General features: G+C 32.9%; 1 protein-coding gene across 1 annotated transcript in view; it reads left to right on the plus strand.

Moving 5' to 3' along the window:
* The window catches only part of LOC149226800 (transcription factor CAULIFLOWER-like), a 222716-nt gene that overhangs the window by 61301 nt on the left and 148224 nt on the right, over positions 1-13191 (plus strand). The window contains exon 3 of the mRNA XM_089380301.1: positions 5959-6016. Coding sequence (XP_089236427.1) covers positions 5959-6016 — 58 coding nt within the window. The remainder of the gene's footprint in view (positions 1-5958; positions 6017-13191) is intronic.

The following is a 13191-nucleotide window of genomic DNA, read 5'->3' on the forward strand; positions in this document are numbered from 1 at the left end:
TTTCTCTTTGATGTGATTTTTGTGCCTAAATTTTTTTTAGTGTTAGGATTAAAGTTATATAATCAAATTCAATGTTGTTGTTGTTTAAAAGGTAAAAAAAATATTATTTGTTTATGTTTATGGATATATAATATCACATGACATTACTAATCAAACCATAGATCAAATTAATGTAGTTAGATTTAGTTGCTTCGTTAGATCATTGAAAATTGTAGAGCATAATTGTTTGAGTACCAAACACATTTTTATTTAGTTATTTAGTGATTCCTTTAAAATTATTAACTAAGACAAGCTCATTATCTAGACACAAAAGATTCATGTTTGAATTCCAACAATAAAGTCTCATAGTAAGAGGATACTACATTCACTTCTTAGATTGCTAATATATTGCACTGAGATTGTGTATGGATAATTTTTATCTAAATTATTTTTCTTATAAAATGTAGGATTAATAGGAATGAAATAAAAATATACTTTACAAATATTCTTAGCATTAGTATCTAAAAATATCCATTCATATGTATTGATTTAGATGTTTTTTCTTATGAATCCAAACATAAAGAGAAATGATAAGTTTTATGTAATAGGACATAGATCTAGACCAAAAACAATAGGAGTCATTTGTCTATGTCTACCATAGAAAATATGTCTATGTTAAGTGCATTAAATTCTCTATGCTTCCAAGTTTAAACTAGAAATACAAGATCATTTTCACTCAAGATATAGACTAACATAGACACTTTACTACATGGAAATCCATGAATAATCCATGAGAAGATTTACAACATCCAAGATTCCTATTTATTTTAACTTTTTTGGTTTCTCTCTCTAATAATAGCTTTTCAATTATTAATTATTTCCTATTTTCCTTCCTTCCTATCTTATTTTACTTTTTGGACTTTCTTCATTTAGATTTGTCTTCTAGAATGAGGTATTCATTTATATATATTTCAAACCCCTTCTAAAGTCAAACATTTATTGAGTATATGAGATGTTAGGTTATTAGAATTTATCTTAACCTAAATAAAATTATACTTATATCTTATTATTTTGACCATATTCTTTGTTTCTATAAGAAAAGTTGTTTCAATTTGTGATTTATTTGTTATTTTTCCTTGAGTATTGTAAGTTTTCCCTTATCTTTAAACTCTCTTATACACAACATTATGATGTTCAAAGCTACTTATTATTCTTATGTTATAACCCTATGATATTATTTATTTCCTCTTTGATGAGTTTCACATCCTACTTACATTGCAAATATTAACGGTAAAATTGTCGATTAAATTTTATTTTAGCTCATTAATCTTGCACCTTAAATTACAATTTTATTCAGCATCTTCCTAATACGATTATTTTTTCTTATTTCTATTTCTCGATTTCCTATAACCTGAACTAGAATGTTTGTAACTAATCCTCCATTAATAATATTTTAATATATATCTATTTTTAAATATTTTCTTCAAAGAATCTAAGCTTATTATTAAGTATCTCCTCTAACTCTATTAGATGATGAATTCTCTATTATTCTCTAATAATTTAATATATCCATAAAAATTATCTATAGTTACTTTTCTATACCTCCATTTAAGAGGTTCTGGTATATATAATGAATTATGCATATTGGAAAATAGAGCAAATAAATAAATGTTGTAAAACTTGTGAAGATATTTCCCGAGGGGACTTGTAAAAACAATCGAGATAGAAAACCTTGATTGATAACTCTATTTTAATTTAGAATATTTTTTTAATATTATTTACTATAGAGATAATGTGTGGGTGTACATTAGTTCTGATATATTTCATCCATTATTTAATTATAATTTACATTTGATGTGTTCAATTATTTTTTTATATTAAGAGTAATATTATGTTTATTACTAGGTCATATTTCATAGATCTATAACACACATTTAATTCATGTAATACATCATAAACCCCTTATTTGTGTATCTTGGTCCCCTCTCAACCTTAAAATATGAAATCTTCCTTAGTATTACTCTCATTATTGTTATAAATTATACTACTAGGACCCTTTCAATCCTAACAGCCTTAATGTCCCTTCGGCCACTTTAGTTAATGACATATTTCCAAATCCCTCCATAAGAATAAATTCCAAGTGAAGGGTTGATCCACCTATCATTCAAATACATCCTCCAAATATGCTCATCCATCAACTAACCATCATCTACCCAAACAAGATATATGTGGCATGCATACATATTCAAGGAGTGTCCATAACGTTCAATTACAATAGGGTCCATAACGTTCAATTATAATAGACATTGATTTCATAGCGCAACCCAAATTATTTCACTACCCTCGATTAATCTACATATTTAATAGGTTCTAGTTAAAGCTAGTTAATATTCACCGAAAGACCTTATCAACCTAGAAGTTGTGTAACCAAGAAGAGGCTTACATCTACCTGTATTCCAAAAGGTATTCCAAAAGGTTAATCATTATCAAAATAGACACAATAGCATGCATATATTTTTTTATCTTCTCAATGCCATGGTTATAAGACAAGGTAAGTATATTCACAAGGTTAATATTTCCATCATTTGACCCCATTTTGGAGTTCATATCTTTAACTCAATCTTATAAGTCCCCCTCACCTCCGCATTTCATTTTTGATATTCGATTATTTAAAAGAAATAGGTAAAATCCCTTCATAAATTCTAATTTTTTTGTTGGACGAAACTAAGGTAAATCACTCCCGGATGTGGGTGTGGCGGAAACGTGTTGATGGCACTGGCCATCACGTGGGCAGATGGCAAGCCCGCGTGGTCAAGGGGCTTCATGCAAAGCGGGATATTAAACCGCATGAGGTTCGGCAGCACAAGGCATTAATGCCTGTCTTCTCAACTCGCGCGAGGAGCATGGCGATCGAGGCAATGGCGCGATTAAATGGAGGAGGGCTTGGTCTGCAGCAGAATATGGGAGAGCTATGTCTGGAACCCCTGCTCCGCTCAGAGGGGAATGAGAGTGAGGTTCTGAAGAGCGCTCCGCCGGTTTCAAGGCAAGGAGCCAGCCACTGTACTGAGATAGCATTTGTTTTCATAGCGGGAGGAGCTCCGAGTGATTGTGTGAAGCTGCATCTGGTTAATTTGGAAATGCCGAGGGAAAGGCCGCGTATGGGCAGCAGAAGAGGAGGAGGCAGAGGCAGGGCCTTTACGCAGCGGAAAGATTACAATTCGCCCTCCTCCTCTATAGAAGTAACGTCAATGCCTCAGAGATATCAGGGCAGCAATGAGGAGGATGGTGGTCATGACAGCAGACGCCCAAGTTCAGAGGAGGGTCAGATGGAGCTCCCCACACTCAGGTATCGGCTCCCCTGCCCTCAAGCTAATTCTACTTTGGTTGTTTCGATTATGATTGAGCCGGGCATTTCTCAAGACGCGGAGGCTGAGCCTTTACCGGAGGGGCAACGCTCCAGCGGAGAGGAGTCCCCCATTGCGTGCCTTCCGGTTGGGGTAGGCACCAGCCGTTTGGCCCTTGGTCGAGAGCTCGCTTCTGACTTCGTAAGCCCAGCCACAAATAGCGTCTATGCAGCCGGCCCTTCAGCGCTCGCAGGTCCAGGTAAGCCTGCACAGGATGGGAGCCCTGACGCGGTCATACAGCTCTCTGATTCTGAAGATCCTCCATGTTTCGGGTGCCGAATCGAAGAAGCGCCCCAGACCACTGATGATGAATGAACTCACTCCCGGTAACTTCAGCAGGTTTTTGGGTTTTCTGTGGATGATTTTGCCAAGCGGCTTCTACAGCTATGTCAACTATGTCAGTTGTAATTGTTCATGTGTCGGTTGCACTTGTTCAGGTGTCTTTCTGTCTTTGTCCGGGTCATTTTATGGCCCTGGTGTCTGTTTAGTTTATCTGTGTTATGTCAATGTATCTCCAGTAGTCAAGCATCAAATTCCAATTTTGAATCTGCTCAATTTTGGAACTGGAATCAGGGCAAGGCAAGGGCTGATTGGCAAAACTTCATAGCCTTGCCCACTGTACTCTATATGTATCTCTGTTTTGTATGATAATAGAATTAGTCGCATTCAGAAAAAAAAAAAAAAAAAAAAACTAAGGTAAATCACTAATTATTCCTATATTTGTATGAAAATGTATTTATTTCTTATGGATTTGTAGTTGATATTAATCTAGTGACCAAGGAATGGGGTTTCACCTTGGAAAATATCTTATCGAATCCATTCATAAAGAATTTTTTTTTAATTGTTGAAATAGAGTCTATATGTTATAAGCATTGAGGGTGCAGCCATAAGCTAGGTAAGAAGGAGTTTATAGGTAAGAAGGAGTTTATAGTTGTTGAGATATATAAAGATAGGTATTTGCTAAAAATATAACATATATTATTTAAAAACGTATTGGATAGAGGTTTCAAGAATTTTTTTTGCAAAATATTTATCAATATCTAGTGAAGTTAAAGGTATTCTTTAATATTTCACAAATGCATGTGCTATGTCCTAGGTTCACTAAGTGGAAAACGAGTGGTCTAGGAATTATATATAGACCTGGTCTTTGGATTATAAACAAGTATAATTATAATGACAATCATATTTGAGCATTAGTCATGTAAGAGACAACATCACTTGGTTGGAAAAGACATACAGTAGACTCATTTTGTATGTAGATGATTTAGACTACAACCACTTGATTAGAAAAGATACACCAATACTGAACCTCTAGAAATCCCTACAACCACTAAAAAATCTTCCAGTACCCCTGACAAAAGACCTAAGAAGACAAGGAGGCACCCTCATAATGAAGACAAACGAGAAAGAAGAAAAATGTGAGAATAAACAATTAGTAGGAAACTATGAAGGATTAATGCAATCCACAGTAAGAAAATAATCAATTACAAGAAGAGACACAAAATGATCAATAAGAAGAGACACAAAAGTTCTAAACAAAAAAATTCCTCAAATCCACCTCATACCGAAACCTTAGCATTTTTACACCTCTTAAATCCACTACCTCAAACAAATAGAGAAATAAAAATACAAGAACCACACATAAAAATGATGCAGTTTTTTTTATGTAAACCTAAAATAAAGTATATGCAATGATAGAGAAAATTGAAACTACTAGAAGGAAATAAGAGCCAATCACGTCATCCTAGAAATATAAAAGAATTAACAAAATTCAATAAATGACAAATTACATAATACTATTGAAAACTCTTCATATTAACCTATATAAATAAATATCACTAAAAGCTTATTTTAATTATATTTTTATTTTATAAACTTGTATTTAATCCATCTACCTCTTATCCTCTATCTCTATCTCTCTATCTATATAATCAAACTTACAAGTTTAAAAAACTAAAACAAACTTCCCCACTTTCAAATACGTAAAGCCATTGTCAAATTTCCCAGCTTTATCACTAAACTAATGCTACAACCGTTTTTAGCCTAATATAACTAACGTTTATGTATTAAAAAATACCACTATAATTATGAGACATTCCTTTGTTAATTAGTGTTCAGCTGCATATAATATTCCATCTATATCATTCCATTGTTTTATCTCAACCTATAGGAGCACCATCTCTTTCTATGGTTTATTTAATTGATGGTATAAGACAAAACGAAAAAAATGGAACTCTGTTTAGCTATACATCGTTTAGGAAAATTTATTTAAATCCTAATATAACTAACCGTTTATGTATTAAAACATACCACTATAATTATGAGACATTCCTTTTGTTAATTAGTGTTCAGCTGCATATAATATTCCATCTATATCATTCCTTTGTTTTATCTCCACCTATAGGAGCACCATCTCTTTCTATGGTTTATTTAATTGATGGTATAAGACAAAACGAAAAAGATGGAACTCTGTTTAGCTATACATCGTTTAGGGAAATTTATTTAAATATGAGCTGGGAATATATAGAGATTATGGCATTGAAAGATCCAAACTAACGGATGACTTATTTGACAGCTTCAAGACTATTATAGGGAGATATATGAAGTGCCTTGGACATGAGGAAAATATCAATGTAAGTTATTTTAACCGAAGAGCCCAAAAAAAATTCATTTAAATTTGCTTGCCATTAATTAAATGTGTTATTTTCATGTTTAATTTTTAGATATGTTATTTTCATTTTTTTTATTCGATAATTGCATTACAAAAGAAACAATTTTATTTTATAAAATAATTTTCCACAAATTAAAATTCTTATTAAAAAATAAAAAATTTAAATAATATTCATTCAAAAAAACCTATATTATCAAAAAGAAAAAAAGAGAAAGTCAAAAAATAATGCTTATATCTAAACCATTCCTTATGGTCGTAAGACAAAAGACATTCTTCATAGCTTAACAAGTCTCAAATCTACTTTCATTTTTCTTGTTAATGTTTAGCCTCTTACTTTACAACTTCGTGATAATGCTTAATTAGTGATTGAATGTTGATGTGTCTCAAGGCTCTCCGATGATGATGGGCAATGCAATGCTTAATGGTTTCCTAGGAATTTCAGTTCATCAAGTTTTTTTCGGAAAATCGACGTTATGTTTAAATTGGTTCTTGGTCACATGTCTCATTTTTGTTTCTCAAGCTTAAATACATTATTAGGAATCCTCAGCTTAGACCGCAACTTTGTACTATTAAAAAAGAGAGAATTGATTATTATTTTCAAAATTATCTTCCATTGAAATTTTCCATGCACTATTCAAGCCATTGTTTATATTGCAAGAATTCCCAAAACTTGATCAATAACTTTTGAGGAAGTCGATCAAATATACCTATAGCTCATTAGGCAATTTTGAAGTTTCCACAATTTAAAGGACCCCAATGCACTCATCTAAACCTTCTATTTTGAAGTTTGTTTTTCAAACTTCGTCAATTATAGATCAACCCTTTTCATTAACGTTATGAATCACGTTTCGTATTTCTAAGCATTTTTTAGAGCTGCATCTCCACATTGGCATGTCTTTTGCATCTTCTCTTAAATAGTTCATTTGGATTTCATCACTCCTAACTTTTGTTTCTTTATATACTTTCAAAAGAATGTTTTAAAAATTAATTAACATCTTTCAACATTGAATTCTTTTCACCTGTCAAGCGACATTCGGAAACCTTCATTTCGAAACTGCGTATAGTTCATAACATTTCGGAAATCACTTTAAATAGGTAGACTTTAATATAAACCGAAATTGGAAATATTATATTATAATAAAAAAATTTTATCCTATTTAGTAACATTGATGCATATGCTCTCTGTCTAAATTTTAAATAGAATCTATATTTTACACATTCTTAATACAAAATTTGAATATGTATTTATGAAAAATTCTCCAATATCTCCTAGTATTATAAATTCTATAAAAGACACAGAATACTCTACTATACGTATAATAGTAAAATACATATACTTAATAAAATACATGGTGACTAATATCCTTTTTCAAAATAACCTCTTTCAAGTCACCAATTGACATTAGAGTAAATTCAACATCTATATTGGAGTAAATTCAACATCTAAATTGCGTTTTATAATTTTTTTTTTTTATTTAATAGCAGTTTGAACTCAAATATCAATATATCGATAGAGTTTCAGTAATTTGAAGCAATGATAATCATTGAATTGACTCTATAGAAGTCACAAAATATTATGTATCATATTTTTATTTCGTAATATGTAATTATATATAAATTACACTTTACTTAATGTTTTGGTACTGCAATTTTAAAATATAATATTATATTATCATTATTTCAAATCTATAAAAGGATAAATCTCACATCAATTAAATAATGTAAATACATCATAACTAATATTATGATGACGACGACAATGACTAATGCCCATTAAAATCATAATTGATTTATCTAACGTTAAGAAAAGTAAGAGGTTGCTGACTTTTTTTTAAATCTTATATTTATGCTTAAAAAACATTAATACACGTGTTCTAATATAACCATAGTTATAAATACTTAGAAGGTTAGGAATGTTTACATTGTGACATATTTTTTGAAATTGAGATCTAATTTGGGTATATACAAGGCACTTTAGAAGAAGTTCATTTCATCTTCAACTCTCTTAGTGTCATAAAGATGATAGATTATTGCATTCCAAGGTGTTTTGGAACTTTTCAAACACCCAATGTCACTTTGTAGCTCATGGGAGTTGGTTTCTATTATAGAAATGTTTATTTTCTTCCTTATGCAAGTGAAGGTCATGAGGCAATTTGATTTTATAGATTAGGGTTGACCACCACTTGTAGTATCTCACCTTTCTTTTATATTCTAACTCCTTATCATTCCACAAATTCTCTTTGGATTTATATGTAATAATACTTTTCATATTATTGATATCTTATAAATGGACATGTTCATGTATTCCACAATGATTTAGCCAATACTTTGCATCTTGTTACCATCCCAACTTGAGCTACTTGTGTTGTTGGTTAGAGTTAGAAGAAATTTTGAATGGCATCTTATGATTGATGTTGAGTATGTTGTACTTGTACATTGACTACATAACCATAACCATGCACTTCAAGTGGGGAAGATTGCATATATGAGGAGAATAGGATGGGATGCATTTCATTTAATACTAATTTTATGAGTTGTAAAATTATTTTGGATCTACTCTATTGTTTTATGTGATTTTCTAAATATATGAAATATCTAAAATTCAGATGAGTATAAGATAATAGGAGACGCAAGTGTATCAAAGAGGAGCATTTCCTCATACCATAGCCAAAGTTCCACTAACTTACATTTGTTCTTAGGCCCATAATAACTTTTCCACCTTCCATTTATCCATTGCTCAACACTATTGTTCCAATTGAGGTTATGATGAATATTTATTCCAATATATTTGTATGCAAGAACTTCCTCTGATTTATTGTTGTCATATATGAAAGTGTCACCAATGATTTTATTGGATTATATTTCCATAACCATTAATTTTTGTGTTCACATTCATACTCATACTAGAGAAAACATCCTTAAGTATTCTAAGATACTTACTGAGGTCATAAAGATTTCTTGCCATAATAATGATGATGTCACCTTGAGAAATAAATATTTTTGGAGGAAAAAGAAGAAGGCCACATTTTTTAATTATATTTTCTTTCGATCACATTATTTGTTTAGTCAAATATAAAGTGTAGGAACATACTGGATGTGAAATTAAATTACACATCCAACAACTAACCACTCTATATATATTTTAGTAGAGCCACACAAAAAAATGACAATGCATGAAAAAAACATGTTTCTTGAAACAAAAATACCTTTTTTCATGTATTTTCAATTTTCCTAGTGTGGGCTTACTCAAAAGTACGTGGTGTAGGCATTTTAGTGTTAGCATTGATGTCAATAAGGACTTAGCACTATTGTCATGTCAGTAATGTCAACCGTGTAATGTTAGCATTCATTGTTTGTGGTTTGTATGCATATCTTTAGATGTTACCCTAGAGGAGGTTGATTGGTGTAGTGGTGTTGATCCATGCAGAGGTGGTTGACCAACTAGTTCTCCATATCTATGACGCTTGACGTGTTATTGTTGAGATGTCCTTGATGCATTTGATTTTTGGAATAGAATCTTGATGAGGTATAGAGGTGTTGTAGAGGTTGTCATGATGTATCAATTTCCCTTCTATAATTGAGCTACATGATTGATGCCACTTGATACAATTTCCGCACTCATGAGTTGGTTCCTGCACTTATGAAGACTATCTCATGTATGAGATCAATAGGAGGTTGTGGAGTTATTCATGAGACTTTTCATGGCTTGGACAAGTCCTACATATGTCGAAGAAGGTAAGAAAGAAGTTGCAAGTAGTTTTTAGTTGCAGTTTTTGGGTTTTGACCATCCTCTACCCCAACTACATTGAGATAATATTGTGCATGCAATTGAAGGGCTCCAATCACTGGGAAGAAGGCCTATCTATGCATCTGCAATAGAGATACAATAGTATTATGGGTGTGCTTGTGATTGTAATTCAATAATTCCATGGATTCCTCATGAACCTTGGGTGATTTAAATGTTTTTATGATGTTTCTGTTCAGGATTTTTAATAGAAGCTTCTAATTCACCAAATCTACATGCTAGAACAAAGTTAGGTATCAATGCCTTGATGGAGCAAGTAGTGCAGATAATTTATTTATATGTTAAAATAGATGAATAAGAGACCATTTTTGTGTTACATAGCGCATCCAGTGACATGGAAAGTTAATGTAGAAGCTACAGGTCAAGCTCCTAGAGGGTTTAAATTTATAGAAGCATATAGAAAAGATCATGTGGTGAAAAGACTAATGCATAGGTTAGTTATCACTTTAGAGAGGTAGAATTTGTTTTGTTAATTCCAATAGAGTTTGGATGGCCTACAACAAAGGATATTTAGAGGCAAAATCTTCATTTAATTGTGTTGTTGTAGTAGAATTATCAGTGGAGAGTTAGAAATGATGGCTTCCTCTATAGATTTTCTAGCATGCTTGTGATTGCAAGGCTAATGGTGTATTGTAGGTAAACTCATTGTTTTCATGGAAGAATGATATGGGTGTGTTATTTGTGAGTGTAGAGAGAAAACAAATTTATGTGAATGGCTATAGTATTACATCTGTTTTTTTTTTAAATTGCATGGGTGATTTGTGCATCTAGATTTTTTGTACTACTGATGTAGCTGCACTGAGAGGATGTTTGTAGGAGATTGGAGGTGAATGTTGTTGAAGAATTCTTACATATGTTGCATGTTGCACTATGAGCAGATTTGTATGAGTGAGGTCTTGCGTGTTGATTTGATCTATGGAGAAAGCCATAGCTTACAAATGTTGCTAGTTGAGTTATTGAGAGTTTATATGTTGCTGATGTATTGGGGTTTCTTTGTTGAGTTGGTGTTGATGTATTGAGAGTTTATTAGAGAAAGAAATTTCTTGTTGTTTTGTGCATGGGTCTAGTTTGAAACATTTTGAAATGTGGCCCTAGAGGATCATCAAATCATGATAGCATGGTGAGGAGGGCATGGATACTCCTTTCTAAATGTGGTCGATAGATTCAATAGAGGAAGTGACCATCTCATAGTCCAATGGTAGTTGGGCTAGGCTTGTTGGGGGTAGGGGCCTCAAGTGGATCGATGTTCACATAGTGGAGTTAGTGAGAAAGACTTCCTTGTTGGACATAGTGAGCTATGATGATGTAAAATATGATTTGTTTGATTAATGAAATTTGAAGCAAAGAAACAATAGCAACAAAGGGTGGTTTTTGACCCAGAGTGGGTTTCCCGCTAGAAATACTTGTGTCCATTGTGCATGAATGTGTGATTTTCTTGATTTACTTTTGTTGAAGATAAATTTTTATTTATTGATGAATTAATAATTGTTTGCATGAAGAATTGATATATGACTACATGAGATAGAATTGTATAAGTTATCACTTGTAACATCGCTAGTGAAAATTTCATGTAATAAAAGTTAATGAGAGAAAAAATAATAACCATGGTTAATAGGACACTTACTCCTAGATGAATGTTGGGCAAGAGCATATTGATGGGGATCGTGAGTGATTAATTAGTGGCTAAGGAAATTGGAAAAGGCAATGACAAAGGATTTGGAAAGGAAAATGGAATTTTGGCGTGTTTATTTATGAAAATAATGGAAATTAGGAGAAAGGAGAGGTGAAAGGTCACACGTTGCATGTGAGGATTAAAATGAAGGAAAATAATGGAAAATGAAGAAAATAGAGGCCTAATTAATAAAAAAGCTTCTGAGGATCAGTTCACAGACTTTTTTTAGTTCAGTTTTGGAGCTCTCTCTCTATTCCATTTCTCTCATACTCTTGGACACAGAGTTTTATTGGAGTAATTTTGGAGGAGTGTGGCATACTTAGAGTTTTGGAGCACAAAGGAAAAGGAAGAGTAGGAAAGCACAAGATGACATAGGGATTAGTAGATACAATGGGTTTTGCGTGTAGGTACCGAGTTGCATGTATGTTTTCCTCATTAGTTTTGGCATGCATGGCATATGCATGTGGTTTATTGGTCATGATTTGTCATTGTCATGAAGGAATTCCTGGATTAATAGTGGATTTTCCTAGCCTTGTCATTTCCTCAATAGCCATAGTGTTGTGGGTTCATTTCATTGTTGTTTTGGTTGGTTTTCATGTTTCCTTAGCTTGGGTTGAGTTACTAGTTCCTAGAAACCATGGTTTGAAAAATGCTCTAGAAGCCCTATAATAACTTGGGTTGAGTTACTAGTCCTAGATACCTTGGTTGGAAAAATTATCTGGAAGCCCTTCCTGGGTTGAGTTACTAGTCTTGGTACCCTTGGTTGGACAAACGCTCTAGAAGTCCAGAGTAAGCTGTGGATTGAGTTACTAGTCATGGAAGCCTTAGTTGGAACAAATGTTTTGGAGCCGTGAAGGGCTTGGGTAGAGACCAATCCGGTGATGGTTTTTGATGTCCGACTATGAGGTGCAATCACTATTTGATGGACTGAGGGTGTTTGGCCTTTGGAAACCCTGGATGATTTTGGTTGATGTGTTTTATGAGATCCAAAATTCATGCTTGGAATATGGCATGAGGGTGACTAGCTGAAGAGAGATTTGGCTCAGTGATGTCTATTTCTGGGTGGTTCATGGAAGTGCCACAACTAATTGGCCTTTACATTGTTAGTATGAAGTTATTTCTCCTTATTATTGCATGACTATTGTACTGTCTTATATGTCGATTATATGGTTGTTGGTTCCTTCATATTTCTGCTGTTATTATGTTGGTTATGCACATGTATTATGACAGTGACTATATATGGCTCTCATCATGTTTTTTCTTGTAAAGGAATGAACAATGTATGTATGGCCTAACGGATGAAACTTTAGCTAATGTGTTGATGCATCAATTCTTGTTAACGATTCTCACATGAGTATGAGACCCCTATGCTCAGATCTGTTGCTTAAACCTGTAGATTGCATATTTGTGACATGTTTGATGAAATTCCTATCATGGGTAGTAGGGGTCTAATCAATTCCATGTTCACATAATTGCATTGGTATCATTGTTCTATTCTTATCTTTTAGTTTTGAAGTGTTATTGAGTTTTAGGTAGTGACCTGGGCTCTGGGCCTGAAAAGGTGGCTCAAATTCTGGAGATGCAGGCACAACACTAGGAAAAAAAGGCCCTGGATGTATGAATACCCATGTTGTGGGAGCGCCTGAAGCCTCCTGGACAC

This window comes from Pinus tabuliformis, chromosome J (assembly GCF_031772625.1).
Source record: "Pinus tabuliformis cultivar Carrire ecotype Pingquan chromosome J, CPIR1, whole genome shotgun sequence".
In the NCBI taxonomy this organism is placed as follows: Eukaryota; Viridiplantae; Streptophyta; class Pinopsida; order Pinales; family Pinaceae; genus Pinus; species Pinus tabuliformis.